General features: G+C 57.8%; 2 protein-coding genes across 9 annotated transcripts in view; one reads left to right on the forward strand and one right to left on the reverse strand.

The window, feature by feature from the left end:
- MORN5 (MORN repeat containing 5) overlaps positions 1 to 1,962 on the forward strand; it is a 14,721-nt gene extending 12,759 nt beyond the window's left edge. For 2 of the 3 annotated variants that reach the window (XM_068656778.1, XM_068656781.1), the window contains exon 5: positions 484 to 1,800. In XM_068656778.1, the coding sequence (XP_068512879.1) occupies positions 484 to 563 (80 nt within the window). In that variant the 3' untranslated portion in view covers positions 564 to 1,800. Of the gene's footprint in view, positions 1 to 483; positions 1,801 to 1,857 lie in introns of those variants that run through there. The other variant, XM_068656779.1, reaches the window with a different exon arrangement.
- Positions 1,171 to 17,989, reverse strand: LHX6 (LIM homeobox 6). 6 transcript variants are annotated; one of them, XM_068656772.1, is made up of 10 exons: positions 17,815 to 17,989; positions 17,126 to 17,191; positions 16,769 to 16,954; positions 16,568 to 16,689; positions 11,210 to 11,430; positions 8,813 to 8,913; positions 8,639 to 8,734; positions 6,825 to 6,999; positions 6,309 to 6,412; positions 1,171 to 4,853 (listed from the first exon to the last, which is right to left on the reverse strand). In XM_068656772.1, exons 1-10 carry the CDS (start codon positions 17,887 to 17,889, stop codon positions 4,833 to 4,835), a joined length of 1,167 nt encoding a protein of 388 aa, XP_068512873.1. In that variant the 5' UTR covers positions 17,890 to 17,989; the 3' UTR covers positions 1,171 to 4,832. The 6 variants fall into 6 exon arrangements, with proteins under 6 accessions (XP_068512873.1, XP_068512872.1, XP_068512875.1 ...); XM_068656771.1 differs by having other exon boundaries at positions 17,126 to 17,266; XM_068656774.1 differs by having other exon boundaries at positions 17,126 to 17,253; positions 17,815 to 17,957.
- Between the last annotated feature and the right edge of the window lie 671 nt (positions 17,990 to 18,660).

Here is an 18,660-nt window from a genome sequence, read left to right on the forward strand (position 1 = left end):
TATCAGCTTATTGATACCAATCATAATGTACATTTCAAAAACAGCACCGAAAGAAAAACTGGAAGAGAAGAACTTAGGCTTTGACTGTAGATTTTCCATTACCTTCACTTTTCATAACCTGACAAGCAATGCAGACATAGTATTCAAAAATGTGTAACTTCACTTCTGATATTTTCAACAGATTTCCTGTAAATGGTCATAAAAACTCCAAAAAGAGCATAAATTTCAGTTCTGCCCATGTTAATCCTATCAAATAGCTGAGTACTCAGAATCATTGCCATGTATTCAGTGTCTCCTGCCTTGACACATTCCAACACAACAGCACAAAATCTTTTCAAGAAACAAAAATGTGTTCTAAGAGATGCCAATGGCTAAGAACGGATATTTTTTCCTCAAAGGAAAAATTGTTTGAGCTGGACCCTGGTAATGCAAAAAGCAGGTGTGAAATGGTGATATTTGGCCTTCTCTTTCTCTCCCTTTTAGATGATGATGAGCATGAGTGGATCATTCGGACCTGCCGGAAAGCTGAGGATGAAACAACTGGGCATAAACCTAAACCATGAAAATTGGTTTTGCTAGACAATAATAATCTAAAGCAGGTAATCTGATTCACAATAAGTCTAATTTGTCCACACAGATTTATATCACCCCTTCCCTCTACAGGAATATAATCTTTTCGTCATCTTTGTCAGCATAAACAAAAATGGAAATAATCATTTAATCAGTCATGCTGAGAAAAAGCCATGGAAAAAGAGCAGACTGTACTCACAGTAATATTCCTGAGAGGTGTGTAGTGTGGTATATATACACGTTATTAAGCTTGAAAACAATTTGTTAAAAAGAGTGCCTCAGATTCAGTGTTGAAGTCATTCAAATCCATCTTAATCAACATTATTTTCCCAGATTTTAGTTAGCTGTCCTGGTGAATTCCTTTCCTCTCTTTTTGCTCAGTACTTTGATATTGATTGATCATTGTAATAATGTACACCAGAGGTATTCTTTAATGACTGGTTTGCTAACTAGGAAATTATATCCATTTACTACGAACGTTTGTTGAACTCTCCTGAAGCCAGAGTTTAACAAAATAATAAAAGAGGAAAACTGGGTGGGTTGCTGCTTGATTAGTAAGCCAGAAAGTATTTAAAAATAAAATAAAATGGAATTACATCATTTTCTGGATGTAAGTGCCAGCACTTCTACTTGCATTAACTTTATTTATTACACAAATAAGACATTTACAAAGCACAACATTAAAAGTATGTAACAAAACAGACATTGGTTTTACAAAAAAGTGCTTACAATTTAGTTTTAATTTTTAAAATAAATATTAGTCTTGACTGTCCATTCATTTAGAGAATTTTTTAACCATTGTAGCCAAGACATGCATAATTGCAACATGCTACAACAAAATGATTGGCTGATGAAATAAAACCGATGTGTCTATAGTTGGCATCCTACAGATATATCACTGATAGTAGTGCAGGATTGATTCCCACTCCCCCGTCCCAACTAGTAAGTTGTGTAAGCACCTTTAGCTAGGGCATTGGGGTTAACCAGCGTGAGCCAAAAGAAAAAAAAAAAAAAAGCAATAAAATTGTAAACCATTCCACTTTCAGACCCTCACTATATTTAGTTACCTTATTAAAATCGAGTGAAAAGCCTTTCACTGCCTATCTTCACCAGATTTTGTCTGCAAAAGTTTTTGTAAATAGCAACTGGAAAAGTTTAATACATGGAGTCTGCATTGCTGCACCAGGACTTATTTGGCAATTACTGAATAAACGAAGAAAATGAGAATGAGTTTTACTTTTTCTTTTCTTTTCTTTTCTTTTCTTTTTTTTTTTTTTAAATCTACAGACAGGAGATGAATGCAAATGACCTGAGATAAGGTTTGGTTCAGTGGCAACAGTCAGTGTGAAATATATTGTGAAACAACGTATTGAATAAATTAGAGAATTTCTTACATTCTTGGTAGAGTTGAGTATTTTCCATACACATAATTAGCTCTAAAACTGCACAAGCTGAATTGCTTCCAGTTTTTGCAAACAATTTGGGCTTAATATGAACAGAGCCTGATTTCTGAATTAGCAAAGCTGCTCCTGGCTACTTACGGGGGAGCTGCCCTCGGGCAGGGTCTGTGCGGTGCAGGTCGCTGTGAGCACAGCGCGGCCGGGGAGAGACCTCCGCGTTACCCTGCGCTTCGCATGCTGGTCCCGTCCGTGGTATCAGCTACAAAAACTTTGACATACAGTACATTTCACAAGTGGTTCTCTTGGTCAGTGACTAAGCTGATATTTAGCAGATACATAGTTAATAGCCTCCCTTTCACTGCACTGCTGAGACAGAAGATAAATGCAACAGACCGTTTTCTCCCTCAGCAAAACAGTTGTGGAAATCTCAAGTACTGGGGGATGTCAGGTCAAGTTACAGCCTGAGGTCTCTCCTTCAGCCTTAAATTGGACAGCTACCCATTAGTTTATAGCACTAAGTCCACAACTAAACAATCATTCCAATGCGCGAGCACAAACGGAGAAGAAAGTGGGGCCCTGGTGACCCCGCCGACCACCCCCAGCATCTGAAGGCCGTTTCACGCGGACACAGCACGCCACGTACACCCCGCAGCCACCCAGGCCGGGAAGCAGCACTCACAGCCAACAAAAGGTCTGCCAGTCCTTTCGCTCATCGCTACAGACAGGGAGAAAAGCAGCAGGAATGGGAGCTTGTGACCGTTCCTGCCCCACTGAGACACTTTGGAGCGGTGGTTGCTGCCAGGCCACAGATGTGGGAGTCCCTTGTGGTGGGTCACACGCTAGAAGTGGTTATTGGTGCGTCAGGAGGTGACAATAATACTTTAAGGACCTAATTTCCTCCCTCCTTCCAAATGCTGTTTTAAAATGGAGGTAGAGCTGCTAGCTGCAGGTAGAATACTGGCCTCACTGTCCGAACACTACCATCACTCTCCCTGCTTTACATACATACACACACAGAGGTTTGTACGTATTTGTTCCAACACATATCAGCGTGTGCTTGCATTTGGTTATTCCTCAAATCAAGAGATCTCGGTGGCCACCTTGGCAGATATCCGTGTCTCCTCACACAAGTCCCTGAGCAGCCTTTGGTGACTGTCCAGGGCCACCAGCACCCAGCAGGCCCGGCCTGGTGCCACCCGCCCGGCTCAGCCACCAAGGGCTGCTGGAGATGGATCTCCCCGAGAGAAAAACACGTGTATCAGTCACGTCACGCACTAACTGTGGCTCATGGTAGGCTTTCACATTCTTGGAAATGCCGCGCAGACACCGAGCAGCAAGACAGACCCGTGCGCTCATGTGGAGAGAGGTTTTGTTATCGGCCTGCTCATGGCTTGCTGCAAGCTGAGAAGGGCTGGCAAACGCTAGCTGTTTACTTTTGTTCTTACGGTCAATGAAGTATCATTTCAGAGGCTTTTTCCTGATTTGGGGCCAGAGGGCCGAGTACTTCCTTTGTTGTTGCAGTGAGACTGCCTCTGAGGGTGAGCCCCGCATCGCCCGCTCCTCCGCAAGCAGCCGGCTGGGGCTGCGCCTCCATCCCAGCCATGGCAGAAGCCACAGTCGTGCTCCGGGAAGGGGGAACAAGGCAAGGGCAGAGGTAATCGGGCGCTGCCAGACAAAGGAATACGCCGTCACCTTGCTGCCACTCAGCCAGGACCGCTCCTGCCGGCCTTACCGCCGGCTGCACCTCCCTGCCTGCCCCCGGGTTCCTCCCCTGCTGCCCTCAGCGAGCACTGAGCACGGCGCTGGGTCCCTCTCCTGGGGCCCGTACCAGGGCAAGACTTTTCTACGCATTTACGATCAGCTTCCTTTAAGGATTCCCCAGGCCCAGTGTATGGAGTGCCTAAGTTTTGTGTAGGTACACTTTGAAATCACCCATTTGTGATCCAACATGACTCCACGGAAATAAAGTAGCTTGTTAATAAAAAATGAGACTAATAATAAAAACAACAATGAAAGATTTGGCAGATGGCTGTGAGAGGAGAGAGATATTCAGTGCTCTGAGAACAAGTCAGCAATCAAAACCTTCAGAGTGCTAAACCTGGCTCTGCCACCAACCCCCACCGCTCCTTTCGGTTCAGGACATCTCCGTTTCCCCCCCTACAAAATGAGGGGGGGAAACACTAAGGTTTACTTACCTTACAGAGTGATCAAAGGACATGTGATTCTAAAGCACTTTGAGGAGGAAGGAAAACTGCCTATTTCCAGCTGGCATCATGTTTTCCACTTAGTGGAGCCACAGCTACCTGCGGCTTTGGCTCAGGAGTCCTGTGTGTATATTGAGTTGCTGAGCCAAAGAGCCCATTTCGGATTTCACACATGCAAGTGTAAATAAGGAGGGACGTCCGGGAACCAACACTGCTTCACTGGTGCAAAAAGAGAATCAGGCCAAACCACGTAAATTCCTCCTTTCTTTATATTCATAGGTGATCATCGAACCCCCTGTGACTCAGCGTGAACTGATCTGTTCATATTCCCGTGACTGGGGAGCAGGATTTGTAAGCACAGCAGAGTCACTAATTTTGGCTGTGTCTGGCATTGCCTTGGAGAGACTCACTGTCATTCTACAAGTCCACAAGAAACAAGTGAAAAATGTAACTCTGCACTCGACACACACATACACAGAGTGTTGCTGGAGAAATAATAGTGGATGTTAGATGCTGGTCAATGGGAACAACTGAGAGTGCTGGATCTGAGTTTCTCCTGCATGACTGAGAACAGTTGCCTCGGGCTGGACGCTGTTTCAGCGACTGAGGGGCAGTGGTGCTGGTAGCGCCGTGGGCAGATGAGGAAGAGCTCGCGCAGTCAGTACTGAAAGAGGATGACCTAGTGGGAGAAACGTGAACCAAGCGTTAGCCACTTCCACAGACAAACGGCCCTCACCACGGAAATGGGCTCTCAGGGAACAGCCAGGCAGCACACACACCCAGCCAAAAGAGAGGGCAGTGACTTCCCCGTGGGACAAACTCCTTCTGGAGCCACTCTTGCCCCTGAACTCCACAGACCAGAGCTCACAGGGAAGGCAGCACACAGCATAACAAGTAGGAGGTAACGGGAGCACAGCAGTGCACCAGTAAGGGAGTCACCAGCTACTTGTTAGCCTGCAGAACTGCACTGCACGGCACAGGGCAGCCAGTAGGTATCTTGTTTGCTCTCTGAGCAAATCTCACAGTCTATGAGAAAAAGATGCTGCTTTAGGTTTCCAGAACTGAGCACAGCAGGAATTGTTTGGAAAAGGAACTGGTCTGGGGGGCAGCCCCATGCCCTGAGAACCCAGCCCTGCAACATCCACAAGTAATTGCACTGAAGTCACAGGAGCCAGTTGCTGCTGGGGACTTTCTTTGAAGGACAGCGTCAGGATGGAGTAATATTTTCTGAAAACTCTCCAGTTTTCTGTGTAGATATCAAGATAAAATGCTATCATTTTGACCAAAAAAATAACTTTGCTGTGCCCCTGCTTGCATTTATTGAAGCAGAGCTCAATAATCTCTGGTTGCTGCACTGAATAGAGAAAGATTTGGAAAGAGATGCTGAGAGCTTCTAAAAGTAAAGATGAAAGCTACAACAGTAAGAGTTGCCAAAGGCTCAGTATAGTATTTCCTCAAAATGAAGTCACTTAAATTGGGATCCTAAATAAAATCCTGAGCCGAGGCATGTATACATCATTTCAGGAGCCTTGTCCCAAAAATGAGCTCTATGTTAGAATGGGCAGATACTGAAGTACCGAAAAGAAAAAAAATTTATACGCAATACTGTTTCTTAGCCAGGCATTGTGAAATAACATTCCTATTTAAGATATGATGATGGCCAGTTGTTATTCCTTAAGCAATACTGGAATCCCCAAGAAATGAATCCTTCTTATTAGCTCATGGAGAGCTGGAAGTCAGAACGTGGCGCAGGTCCTGCCCGCGCAGTCACTAGCAGACCAAGCGTGCTGACAGCGGGGCAGCAGAGCAGGGAAAGAAGCGAGTGACCACAGGGAAGGGAGAAACCAGAAACACAGGAGCTAAGGCAGGGGGAGGTTGGAGACTTGAGTGGCTCCAGGCAGAGCATCCCACCCAGCACATCACAAGGAGGGGAACTTAGTGCAGAACAACTCGGTGCCATGTACCAACAGCTGGTACATCAGTCTAGGGCCACCAGAATGAAGCAAACACCATGAGCAGCTGGCAGCTGCTATAGATCACAGCCAAGCAGCCCTGCTGGCATGAGCAGGCAGTGGCAACGACATTACACAAGCAGCAGTTTGGCCCCAAAGCCTGAAACAAAGAGTACAATTACCTTCTCACCCCTATTAGATAGTGGTCCTTCCATGTCTGCTTTGAGGTGCACTGGTGGAGCAGTGTAGGGAAGTCTACAGTGCACTTGTCCACACTGTACCTGACCTGTGGATGAGAAGAGGCTTCAGCCCCATTACTGCCAACAACACGAGCCCTGCGCGTGGCACGGCCGGGCTCCTGGCAGGGAGCACCCGGGGACATGCATTGAGGAGCCACTTCTGGTGCAGGCAAGGGTGGGGAGAAATCTCATGGGTTGCACAGAGCCCAGAGACTCCATCCTGGTGACCCTTCCCACCCCAACAACACTGCCCTACTCGCAAACACTCCATCAGCAACCAGCAGTTATTAGGAAAAGCTCCTCTGACCTTGTGCAGGGGCACACCAGCTCCGCAGGACGCACCCACGCTGCTCTCCATGACAAAGGGAACCCAAGGAAGGCTGAGGGCCCTAAAGCCAAGCCAAAGCAGGGACCTTCATGGGACCAAACTGCTCAGCCCCTCCCCGGCCCCGCACTCACTCTCTATGTATCCGTGCAGCGTCACCATCCGGGCCCGCTCCGGGCTGCTGAAGGGCGAGTAGTGGATGTCCTCGGGGAGCGAGGAGGGGATGCGGGACGGGGGAGCCCCCGAGGGCGGCACCGTGTGCTGGGGCGTGTGTTTTTTATGGCGGGCTCTGCAGTTTTGAAACCAAACCTGAAAGGAAAGCAGCAGACACTGAGTGAAGAGGGAATTGGGCTGAGCTGCGGTCGCTCACAAAGACCCTGTGAGAGCTGCCTCCGCGGGGTATTTACAAAAAGGCACCGCATTTGGAGATCTCCGCACTGAAACACCTTGTTAGCATCCGCTGCCTCCCACTGCTTTTTTTCTGCGCTCGCTGGAGGAAGACTTTTGTCTCCAGAAAGCACAGACAATAGCATGCCTGAAGTGGCACCATTACGGTTAATTTGGCGTGGTCAGAACCGACACCATTCTTCAGTAAGGCAATGAAAAGTTTCGTGCTTGGCGCAGGAGTCGCTGGGTGAAATGCCACGACCGGGCTGTGCAGGAGCTCTCGCTAAATATCACACCGCTCCCTTCCACGCTGACAGCACATCCGCAGCGAGCTGCGTCTGCAACCGTAGGCATGACGAAAATAATTCAATCTCTTGTGGTTATTGTGTCCAGAAACCACATCAGCAGCACAATGAAGCTGAGAAATGAAGGTACGACAGGAGACAGCCCTACTGCATCCACCAGCAGCCAGGAGCCTTCTGACCGTATCTCACTGCTCTTAATTAAAGGAATAGTTAGGGGGCTACACCCTAGAACTAAAACATACACAGAGGCTTTTTCCATCCTAACGTGGTGTTTTCTTTCTTATGCTTTAATTTCTGAAGGATATTTGGGAGTAGAAACCTTCCACAAGTCACAGCGAAGATCAGCGCCCTGAGGCCACGCACACTGGACCACGCGAAGGAAACAGTCACAAGCATTTGACAAATTGTTTCCTGCTCGAAGCACCTTTAAAAAATACCCACATAAAAAACAGCCCAGCGTGCAGACCAGTTGATCTTTCTCTAAATGAAGAGTCTCAATAACCGAGGCTTGAGCCAGATTTTCACGCGCTAGAAATTTAAATGCTTCTTTGGCAAAACAATTCCTGGATGAAAGCTCCAAGTTTATTTTAATCACTCGTGCTCTCATTGTATGCAGAAAGTGTCAGCAGCACGCTGAAGTGAGGAGCACGAATGTGGCCGAGGGCACGGCTGGGGTGGCTGCAGGAGTGCCAGAGGTTTCCACTGTTTTCCTCCCAGCCCCTCTGTCACGGCTCTCCCATCCCTCACACACGGCACAGGGACAGGGACTTTGCTGCCCTCCTTTCTGCTGAAACTTCCCAACACCAATGGTGCAGCCTCGCGGGACCAGCACCTCACTGCTGGGGAAGCACCGGTCCTGCCTGCGCCCAGGTCAGTGACAGAGTGCTTCAGCCAGTGCCTTAGGGGCAGCTCCCTACCCCATAATTTGTTTGGATTGGCCAGAGCTGTGTTTTTTTTTTTTTTCATTGCATTAAAAAGAGAAAAAAAATACTGAAAATCAAAGAGTGAGAAAGGGCAAGGACGGTGCTGGCATCGCGAACAATGCACCCAGAAGAGAGCACGAAGCTGCTGGATGCAGCAAGCCTGGCGGCCAGCAAAGGGCTAGGGGGACGTTCATCCCATTTAGAACCAATGTCCCCATCACAGGGTCACCAGTGCCCCCCCTCTGCCCTCTTCTCCATCCACCGTGGGGGTGCTGGTGCCCACACCTCACCTCTACCCCACGTCCCGCGCGCTCGCCCCACGGCTGCCCCTACCTGAATGACTCTCCGACTCAGCCCCGTCATGTCTGCAAGTTTCTGAAGCGTTTGTGCGTCGGGGTTGTTGTCCTGAGCAAACTGTGCCTGCATGACCTGGCGGGCGGCGAGCAGAGGGGTGAGGGTGAGGCCGGGCACCGCGGGCCCCCCCAGCCCCCGGCCCAGCCCCGCTACCTGCAGCTGCTCGGCGGTGAAGGAGGTGCGCGCCCTCTTGGCCGGCTTCGGCTGGCTGTCCTGCTCCGAGGGCACGGCCCCCTCCAGCGTGATCCCGTTGCCTGTGGAGAGAAGCCCAGAGTGCTGCAGTCAGCGCTGGGGGAGCTGAATAACAGCCGTGCACCTCCCAGCACACGTGCGGCATCCTCCCTGCCCTGCCCTGCCCGGGGACATCGCGGCACGGGGCAGTGGCACCAACCCAGAGAGGGACCACTGAGCCTCTCCATCCCCAAGTGGTAATGCTGCCCCTGATGAGTTTGGAAAAAAACAGCAGTTTTGTGGAAGAGCTGGGGAATGAGGGATGGGGAAAGGACAGAGGGAAGATGGACGTTGTGGTGTGTAAAGGAAGGCACTGACGTCCTTGGCTCGTGGCACCACCAGGCTGTGTCCCCCCACGAGCAGCTCAGAAGAGGACCCTGCGTGCTGCTGAGCACCCCGACACCCACGCTGTGCCCCGTGGCCCTGTCTCCACTGCAACACTGCCTCCATCACCCATCCCATTCACTCAGAGTGTGATTGAATGGGCTTTTCCCCTGACCATATCCAGGGCCCCACGGCAGCGGTGTCGGTGACCTTGCTCCGCACGCTGCCACCACCCCAAGCAGCAGCCACACAGCAGGAGGACACACTGGGACAGGGACTGTCCCCCACTGCCCAAACAGGGCCTCGGGGCAAGCCTGGCCCCACTCACACAGCCACAGAGCCAGCGGGGGGACAGCCAGGGCCAGGACCCCCACCCTGCTCTGGGGACCCCACCGGAGCCCGCGTCCTGCCCGGAGGAGTGATGGATGAGGGAGGGTGCCTGCGCAGGGCTGGCGCTCGCCCCGCTCCCAGGATGTGCCTGCACACCACGACGTTTGCTCTGCAAGCTGGACCGGGCTGTGATTGTCTTGGCTTGAGTTGAAGGACTTTCTCATATAGTTTGACTTGTTCTTTTAGGATGATGAATGGGACTCTGACTTCAGCAACATCTGTTTATTTTTCTTGTGTGTAAAACCTCATGTGCTGAAGAAATTGCTGGGTAATTACTGGAGGGGGAAAAAAAAGTGTGGCCCTCTAACTCTGCAGCAACACTGCTCTCCAGAGCCTCCCCATCCCCTCCTGCAGCCCAGGGGCACTGCACTCAAAGCCGGGCACCTGCCCGAGGACACTCGCCCTGTGCCCCAGCTCCGCAGGGCTCCCCAGCACCGGCAGGGACCCCCCTGCAGTGCAAACCAAGCCCTCAGCCGGGACCAGGGCACTGCAGGGCCCTGGAGCCAGACCCGGCCACGGTCACAGCCTGGCCCCACGCTCCCCCCGGACCCGCAGCCTCTCCCCACCACCCCCCGTGCCCGGCCTCAGCCCCACGCCCCCACAGCCAGCCGACCACCGGCCCCACGGCCGGGACCCTCCCAGCCCGACAGGGCACGCTGTTTCCATTCTCTTACTCAAAGGCTGTAAACAGAAACACTGATTATTTTCGTGTCAGGTTGTTAATAGCTTCCACATGCTGCACGGGCTGGGACGCGGCGTTTGCCTCGCCATGCCCATGAAGCACTAGCGAGGGGCAGCACGGGCAGGAGCCGTGCTCCCAGGCGGGCAATGCCCCAGCACAGCCCCACGGGGTCCCTGGGCATTTCTCTCAGCATTTCCATGGCCCCATAATAAAAGCAAGCAGCCCTGCCACAACCCTCACTCGTCTCCTCACCACAGACATGAGCATGGGAGGGAGCCGGAGGTGGCTGCAGCCCGAGCACGTGGGGCAGGACCTGGCCAGGCTCCCTCCTGGCCCAGCCCGGTGGTAACGTGGCACAATGTGGCCTCGCAAACCTTCCAAAGCTGTTTCTCTCCTCCAAGCACCCTCTGGGCCAGCACTGGGGCCAGGCCGCACTGGAGGAACCGCAGCGCTGCGTGACCTGGTGGCACCAGCCCTGTGCTGTGGGAGCAGGACTTGGGTGGGACCAGGAGGCCATCGGTGACGTGCCACAGCAGGGACAGCAGCACGCAGCTCTGAGAAACCCATCCCAGGGCCGGTGGAAAAAGACAGGAACAGGCTATCTGCCTGCCAGGTTCCCCACCTTCTAGGTTTATGACTCACGGCCTCAAAATCCCTGCGGTTTTCTGACTCGCCGCACGCGGCAGCAAGGCCAGGCGGTGCGGTGGGAGCAGGACCAGGGGCTGTGCCCGGCACTGCCCTCAGTACACGGCTCTGCCACCAGCAGCGCCAGCCCATCACACCCACCTGCACCCAGGGCAGCAGCAGCCTCTGGGCAGGCACCGTCCCACTCTCCACATGCCCCCAGCAGCAGCGGGACCGGCCCCGACACCTCGCCACGGCAGCGATGTCCCCGCGCCGAGGGCTGCACCGCGGCTCCGTACCGTTTTCCGCCGCTCGCTTGAGGTTCTCTATCATGGTGTCGTAGTGGATCCGGCACAGCACCTTCTCCTCCACCAAGCCGAACTCCTCGCCGGTGGAGAGCTGCCGCTTGCAGGAGAAGCAGGCGAAGCAGGCGAGGTGGTAGGCGTTGCCCCGCGCCCGCCGCACCCAGTCGCTGGCGTAGATCTGCCTGCCGCAGCGGGCGCACTTGGTACCAAACCGGCTGCGGGAGGAGAGGAGACAGGGTGAGGGCGGGCAGCCCCCACCGCCCCATCGCCCACCCCAACCAGCCCCAACCCCACAAAGCCCACGCGGGGAAGGGGTTGCGGGGAAACCGCCCCCCGGGGGCTACCGCGGGCAGGGGGCCCAGCGCAGCCCCGCAGCACCAGGCGCGGCCGCGGGGCTGAGCCGTGCGAGCGAGCGCTGAGGTCACGCAGTGCAATGAATCAGCCTCCAAGTTCGTGGGCTTTTTATTTTGATAACAGGCAGTGTGACACTCAGATGGAAATTTTGTTAGAGCCGTTTTTCCCCCATTGCAATAAATCAAAACATGTGTTTTCTCCTCACACACACAGACGTATGCATCTGCTTTTTCCTCCTACGAGGAGGTCTCCTCGCGGCGAGAAGATGATGATCGCGCTCGAGTTATTTATGCTAGGAAGTATTTCAGTGAAATGAAAAGGTAACGAGGCCGCCGCATCCCCACACGCCGGGGGGGCCGTGCCTCGGCGCACGCTTCTGAGCGCCCCGCTGCCGGCAGCTCCACCAGGCCACCGCTCCTGCACCGAGCCCAGGCGGTGCCACCGCAGCACGGGCACGGCCTCCACTAACGCGGGTGGGTTTTCACATTTTAGTTTTACTAAAACCGTTTAAAAAAAAATACATGCAATGAGCAGTAAGCAGCAGGGAGAGAGCAGCGTCTCCTCCAGCTCCGCAGGGCTGGTGCTGGCCCCGACGCAGCCCTGCTCGCAGTCACCACGTCGTGGGGCTCGCACCCGGCCCCGCGCTCCTCGTCCCCATCCCTGCCGGGAAGCAGCAGCCGCTGCCATCCCCTGCCCAAACAGCCCGAGCATTTCCTGCATCGCAGGCAGGGAACACGGAGGGGACTGCACCAAGGGCACCTCTCGCTGCAGCGCCTCGAGGCTGCGGAGCTGGGCAGGTGGCAACGACCGCAACCGCTCCGGGCACCCTGAGACAGCCCCAGGTGGGAGCACGCCGCAGCCTCGTGTGCCACGGCTGAGCCGTCCCTGAGCTGCCACCCCTCCGTGACCCTGGGGAGATGCTGCAAGACCGTCCTGTACCGAGTCGCTAACTGCAAGACTGTTTGGGAGGAAGAGAAAGGTTTAAATTTTTCAGCCTGACCATAGCTGACCAAAAAAAAAAAAAAAACAACAAAAAAACGAAACCCAACCAACAAAAAAAAAAGGCTGCTTTAGAGAGGACATTTCTGTGCTGAAATTATACAGAGACTTAGCTAAGAGACTTCGCTAATTTACTTCAGATGGGAACATTGTAAACTGACTTTGTGCCAGCTCGTTTATATAAACGCACAAACAAAAGAACTGTATTAATTTTTTATTTAGAAGTAAAGATTGTTCCTGTAAGTTGAATTACTTTGAACAATGTGCTATATAAACAGTCGTATTTGCTGAACGCTATCAAATAAGGGGGCAGGCTTAAACGAGCTAATAGCACGTGGTAATCGCCTCTCCCCGGTTCAATCGCTCCCTGCTCCGGAGCAGGCCAAGCTGCGCGCTGGGACGGGCACAGCCCGGGAAGACCACGCGTCCCCACGCAGGCTGGGATCCACGGGGACACCCGGGTGGCTCAGACCTGCAGTACAGTGTCCCCGTGGCCAGGCAGGGTCCCTGGCCAGTGGCAGTTCCTGGCAGAGGCCACTCTGCTCGCCCCACGCAGACCCCGTGGTCCCGCAGGGGGACACGGGCACGGGGCCGTGCCGGAGGCAGCGCCGGCAGCCACCGCTGCTGCGCCCGCAGCTCTCACCCCAGCGCCTGCTTCCAGCACTGGCTGCAGCTGGCGGGTTTTGATGGAAACCAAACCAAGCCAGGGCCGTGCAGAGGCACCCGCTGTCACCCAGCAGGGGCTGTCACCACAGGGACATCACCACCCGTGGGGAGAGAAACCGCCCTGACCCATCGCTATGGGAAATGGTGTTTCAAAAATAAATCTAAATTCAATTCACTGAGCCTGTTCCTGCCACGGGCAGCGAGAGCCCAGGGAGCCCCAAGCACGCGGCAGCTGAGGGGCACCAAGTGAGGGGCTTCTGGTGTCCTGCTGCCCGCATGGCACAGAGGGGACAAGGATGGAGCCACGCTGCAGCAGGAGACACAGAGCTGAAGGCTTTCCCCAAGCCCAGGTGATTTCTCTGATGGCGAAGCTCAGCTCCGCAGCCTGGCCCACGCACCACAGCTCGGGCCAGGGCATCGCCAACACCGGCTGGATCCAGAGCTCTGGCCCCGCATGCGGTTTGTGGTGGGTGAGCAGATGCTGCCAGCTTCTCTGCACCCCCACCGGGAGATGGAAAGCAGCAGCAACATTACCGGGAGGGACTCATCCCAGAAAGACCCGTCCTGCCTCCTCTGGGTGGCCGCAGCGTCTGGGCTGCGGGGAGAGCAGAGGCAGGAGGGTGCCTGGTGCGTGCAGGCTCACGGGCACCCGGGTGCCGCAGCTCCCCGAGCCCTGGCACCCCCCTGCCTGTGGGGTTGGAGTGAGGGCCACCGACAGCTCCACACGTCCCCATCCCCCTGGGTGTGCTCTGTAGGAAGCTCCTAACACAGCCCCCAGAAGCAGCCGTGGCTGCGGCTTCCAGGATCTGTGCTGAGCCACGCAGAGGAGCAGCAGTGCGCTGCCGAAGTGAGCCTGCCTGCGCGGTGAGCCACGGCTGCGCTCGGACCGGAGCACAAAGGCACCCCAGGGGCACAAAGGCTGGGGGCGACAGAGCCCACGCTGGCCCTGGCCCACCCGCAGGCCTTGCACTGCCCCAACCTGCAGGGACCCCAAGCTTTTGTGCCCCGGAGCTGCCCAGCACAGCCGGGTGCCCTGGGGGTCACACCGGGACCACGGCGGGGTGCTGGCCCTCCCCGAGACCGCAGCTGTGGGAGCTTGGCCATGAGCAGCCCTCGCATCACCCGGGAACACAATGTTCCTCCGAAGGAGCTCCACGAGCTCCAATTTTAATTTGGTTCTCCTTGAAGCACTAGAGCCCTGGATGCCAAGTGCAATTATTTGACAAGACACAGGAAACGGCGACGCTTGCTTAAAGACGTGCACGGAGCTGCGGGGCCGTGGCAGCGCCAGCACAGCCTCTTGTGTGAACGGGAAGGGACAGGGGGACACAAGGCACAGGGGGACAGTTCTGCTCCTCTTTTAAAAACACGCTTCGGCTGCAGCAAATAATAATAATAATAATTTAAAAAAGTCGAAAGAGTCGGATTTGTCCCTGGCCAAGCACTGGGTCCCTGCTGCCCGGGGCTGCAGGCCCTCCACGGGCACCAGCGGCTCCCGGGGGCTCCCCACCGGGCTGCGGGACCCCAGCCCGGGCAGTCCCCGCCGGCAGCCCCGCTCTGCCGGCCGGAGAGCCCCGGGGACCCCCACGCGAGACGCGGGGTCCCGGCCATCCACGGCTCCCGATCGCGGCGCTGAAGCCCGGCCCCGGCCCCGCAGCAGCCGGGGCTCGGCCGCCCCCGGGCACCGACGGCAGCGCGGATCGGCGCCGCCCGGGGCTCGCCGCGGGGACCGGCTCGGCTCGGCTCGGCTCGGCACGGCAACGCCCGGCCCCGTACGGCTCGGCACGGCTCGGCAATGCCCGAACCGGCGCTTTGAGTCCCCCACCGGCAGCGCGGTGCCCGCGGGTTTCGGGGCCCCGGGGGCGGCCAGGAACGGGGCAGCCCCGTCCCCACCCGGCCGCGGCCCCGCCGGCGTCGTTCCGCGCTCGAGAAAAATTCAATAAAAATTAAAATCGTTTTGTGCAAACGGCAAACGCCACCTCCGGCTCTGCGGCCGCCCCAGCGCGGGCAGCCGGGGCCGGCCCGGCCAGCAGCGGCTCCGGGCGGGAGCGTCCCCGGTGGAGCGGGCGGCGAGCGCCGCGATGCTGGGGTTCAGCCGCTGCTCGGAGCCCGTCCTTAAAAACCGCCCGTCTTTAAAAAAAAAAAAAAAATAGCAATATCGTGCGAACGGTTATTAATTAACGGAAAGTGCTGGAATTGCTCCGAAGCAGCACAAAGGCACCTCAGGCTGCCCCGCTGCTTTCCGCCCCGGGTGAGGAGGATTCCGGTGGGATCCCCGGGTCCCCCCGCCGGCTGCTCGCGGACAACGGCGCGGCGGGGCCGGGGCGGGCGCGGGGGGAGCCGGGCTCGGAGCTGCCCCGCCGAGCACCGAGAGCACCGCGCCGGAGGGCCGGGGGGCACGGCCCCCTTCCTGCCGCATCTGGAGACCCTCTCAAAAATAATGAGATAAAACCAAAACCAAATTAAATAAAATAAAGCCCCTGGAGGCACCTAAATACGCTGCCCGCGGAGCACGCCCTGCCCGAAGCACCTCTGCCCGGGGGAGCTGCCGAGCCGTGCCGAGCTGAGCCGAGCCGAGCCGCGGCCGTCGTGGCGAGCCCCGCACAGCCCCGCCGGGGTCATTCTCATTTCCTGCCTGCGATTTCCCCTTCCTCCAGGGGCAAACTGCGCTCCCTCGGCGGGCGAGATGGGCGAAGCCGGAGCGGGGGGCTCTGCCGGCAGCCAAACCCCGGCGCGGAGCTCGGGAACCCTCCATCCCCGCGCCTCTCTTTCAGGGGATGGTTCCCGGTTTGGGGTTCACCACCCGAAGGCTGCCGCAGCCCCAACAACCGGCCCCCAGCGGGACCCGCTCCTCCGGCCGCCGGGGTCCCGAGCCGCCCCGGTGCCGGTGCCGGCCGGGCGCTCCCCGCAGCCGGGGACTCGGTTCGCCGCTTTCTCGCTCTAACGCCAACGACGCCGCGGCGTTTTTTGGTGCTACGCGGCAGGAAAAGGCTTGGAGCAACGGCTCAGCCTTGCCGACGGCTCGGTGCGGGCTCAGCCTGCCCGCAGCCGCCGGGCCGGTGCCGTCCGACGCCTCCCGGTCCCTGCCCGGGCGCCGCGGGGCCGGCGAGGACCGGAGCCGCCGAGGGCACGGGACCGGCTGCGGTGCCTCGGCCGTGCCCGGGGAGCCGCCGCTTCTTACGGCCGCCGCGAAGCAGCCCCGGGGCTCTGTGCCCCGCGGCCCCGCAGCTTCGCGGCTCCTTCCCCGGCAGCACCGGGGCCGGCGCGGCCGCTCCGCTCCCGACGGGGCCGCTCCCCCCGCGCCCCTCTTAGCCCCGGCGGCCCGGCCCCTACCTGAAGTAGTCCATCTTGCAGAAGATCTCCTTGTTCTTGATGTAGCAGCTGTGCTGCTGCCGCAGCGAGGTGCGGCACACGGAGCACTCGAGGCAGCGGACATGCCAGATGAGGTTGTTCACCTGCGGCAAGAAGGGGGCTGAGACCCGGGGCCGCCCGCCCGCCGCCGCCGCCACCTCCCCCGCCGCCCCCGCCGCTCACCTTGAGCAGGTACCGGTCGAGGATCTCCAGCCCGCAGCTGGAGCACACGTTCTTGCCGGCCGACGGCGTGGACGAGGAGGAGGAGGACGGCGGCGAGCAGACGGACGGCGTGGACGGGGTGCTGGGCGCCGAGCGGGCGTCCTCCTTCTCCAGGCCGCCGGGCAGCGGCTCCCCGTCGGGCTGCGACTGCGGGCACAGCCGGGGGGCCGTGAGCCGCGGCCCCGCCTCGGCCGCCCGCGACCCCCCCCCCCCCCTCCCCATCCCCGGGGCCCGGCGCTCTCCCCGCGGTCCCGGCCCGGCTCGGCCCGGCGGGTCCCGGTGCCCTCGGTGCCCCCGGCAGCCCCCGGCCCCGCTTACCATGGCGCGGGCGTGCGGGTCGAGGCAGCGGGCGCTCCCCTTGGGCAGCGGCTCCGGCGGCATCACCTTGCGGGAGAGAGCGGGAGAGGGAGGCTGCGGCTCCATGCGCCGGGCGAGCGCGGGGCACCCTATATAAACCGCCTCAAAACAATAAATAAGAACTTTCTAGTGGCCATTTAAATCCTTTGCAACAAAAGCTGCGTCTCTTTAATGAAGCAATTTGAATGTGGATTGAATTCTCTCCCTGCCTGCACTTAACCCGGGCCTCTTGAAGTAATCGCTCGGTTCCCATGCGAGCCAAAGCGCTGAAAAAACCCCACAAACTACCTGCAATTAGAAATTGCCGTAAATGCCCGAGATAAGAGGTACCCAGAGTGTCAATTCCGGCTGTCAATCAGGGAATCCATCAGGCCACCCAAAGAATTGCAAATTTGATTTTTTTAATGGTAGTAATTAAAAATCGAAATTCTTCCCCCTCTCCCTCCGCCGAGCACAAAACGCCCCAGAAAGCGCCGGGATGGAAAAATCCTCCCCTTCGGCGCGGGAGGCGGCGAGCGGCCCCGGCCCCGGTCCCGACCCCGGTCCCGGCCCCACCGCTCCCCCCCCCCCCCAACACCCCACACCCGGTACCGGCCCCGCCGCCGCCGCCGCCGCTCTCCGGCCCCGCTCCCGGCCCCGACGGCGCTCACCTTGCCCGCCTCGGCGCCGGCCGGGGCGCGGCGGCCCGGGCCCCGGGGCTGCCCGCCCTCATGGCTCCGGTGCATGGGGCGGGCGCGCCCCGCTCCGCCCGCCGCCGCCGCCGCCGCCGCGCTCCGTGCCCGCGGGCGGCGCGTCCCGCGGCCGCGGCAGGAAGGGCGGGGAGCCGCGCCGGCCCCGCTCCCCCGCCGGGGGCGGCCGCGGGCCGGGCAGGAAGCGGCGCCCCCCCGCCGAGCCCCGGGGGCCGCCCGCCCCGCCGGGCCCCGCTACCTGCGGCGGCACCGGCACCGCCCGCGGGGTGGGGAGGGGATGGGATGGGAAAAAGGGGAGGGGGGGGGGGGTACGGGGGTGGTCGCGGGGCCCCCCTCCCGGCCCCGGCGCTGCCCGCCCCGACGGGGCGCACGGGGCCGCCGCGGGCAGCGCCGCCCCGCCGGGAGCGGCCTCGGTCCCGGAGCCCCCCCCCCCCCCCACGGCGGGGCCGGGCCGGGTGCCGCAGCCGGGCCCGCACCCACCGCCGCGGTGTCTCGCCGCCCGCCGCTGCCCGGGCTTCATTAGTAACCTGATAATTCCCCGGCAAAGCCCCAGCAGCGGTTCCACCATGAAGTAATTGGAGGACGGTAACGTGAGCTGATGGCGGCCGGGGATGGATCCTCGCCGTTATTGGTTTTGACAGCTAAATTGTTAACCGAGAGGGAAAATCAGATGAAAGCCCTTTCGGAATAAATACAAGACATTAGGTTTAAACATCGAGGCTGTAAGAAAGCCTACGAAAAGCCCAGGAAATCCAACCTGAGGCCTGCCCGCGGATCCTCCCCGCCATCCTCGGCAGCGCAGGAGGG

Source organism: Anas acuta, chromosome 20 (assembly GCF_963932015.1).
Source record: "Anas acuta chromosome 20, bAnaAcu1.1, whole genome shotgun sequence".
NCBI lineage: Eukaryota > Metazoa > Chordata > Aves > Anseriformes > Anatidae > Anas > Anas acuta.

Excerpts from the sequence above, each read along its gene's own strand:
- LHX6 (XM_068656771.1), bottom strand. The coding sequence starts at position 17,889 with ATGCACCGGAGCCATGAGGGCGGGCAGCCCCGGGGCCCGGGCCGCCGC. Across the intron at positions 11,431-16,567 it reads TGCAAGATGGACTACTTCAG|CCGGTTTGGTACCAAGTGCG; the intron begins GTAGGGGCCGGG and ends CTCCTCCCGCAG. Across the intron at positions 4,854-6,308 it reads TATCTAATAGGGGTGAGAAG|GTCATCCTCTTTCAGTACTG; the intron begins GTAATTGTACTC and ends TTCTCCCACTAG.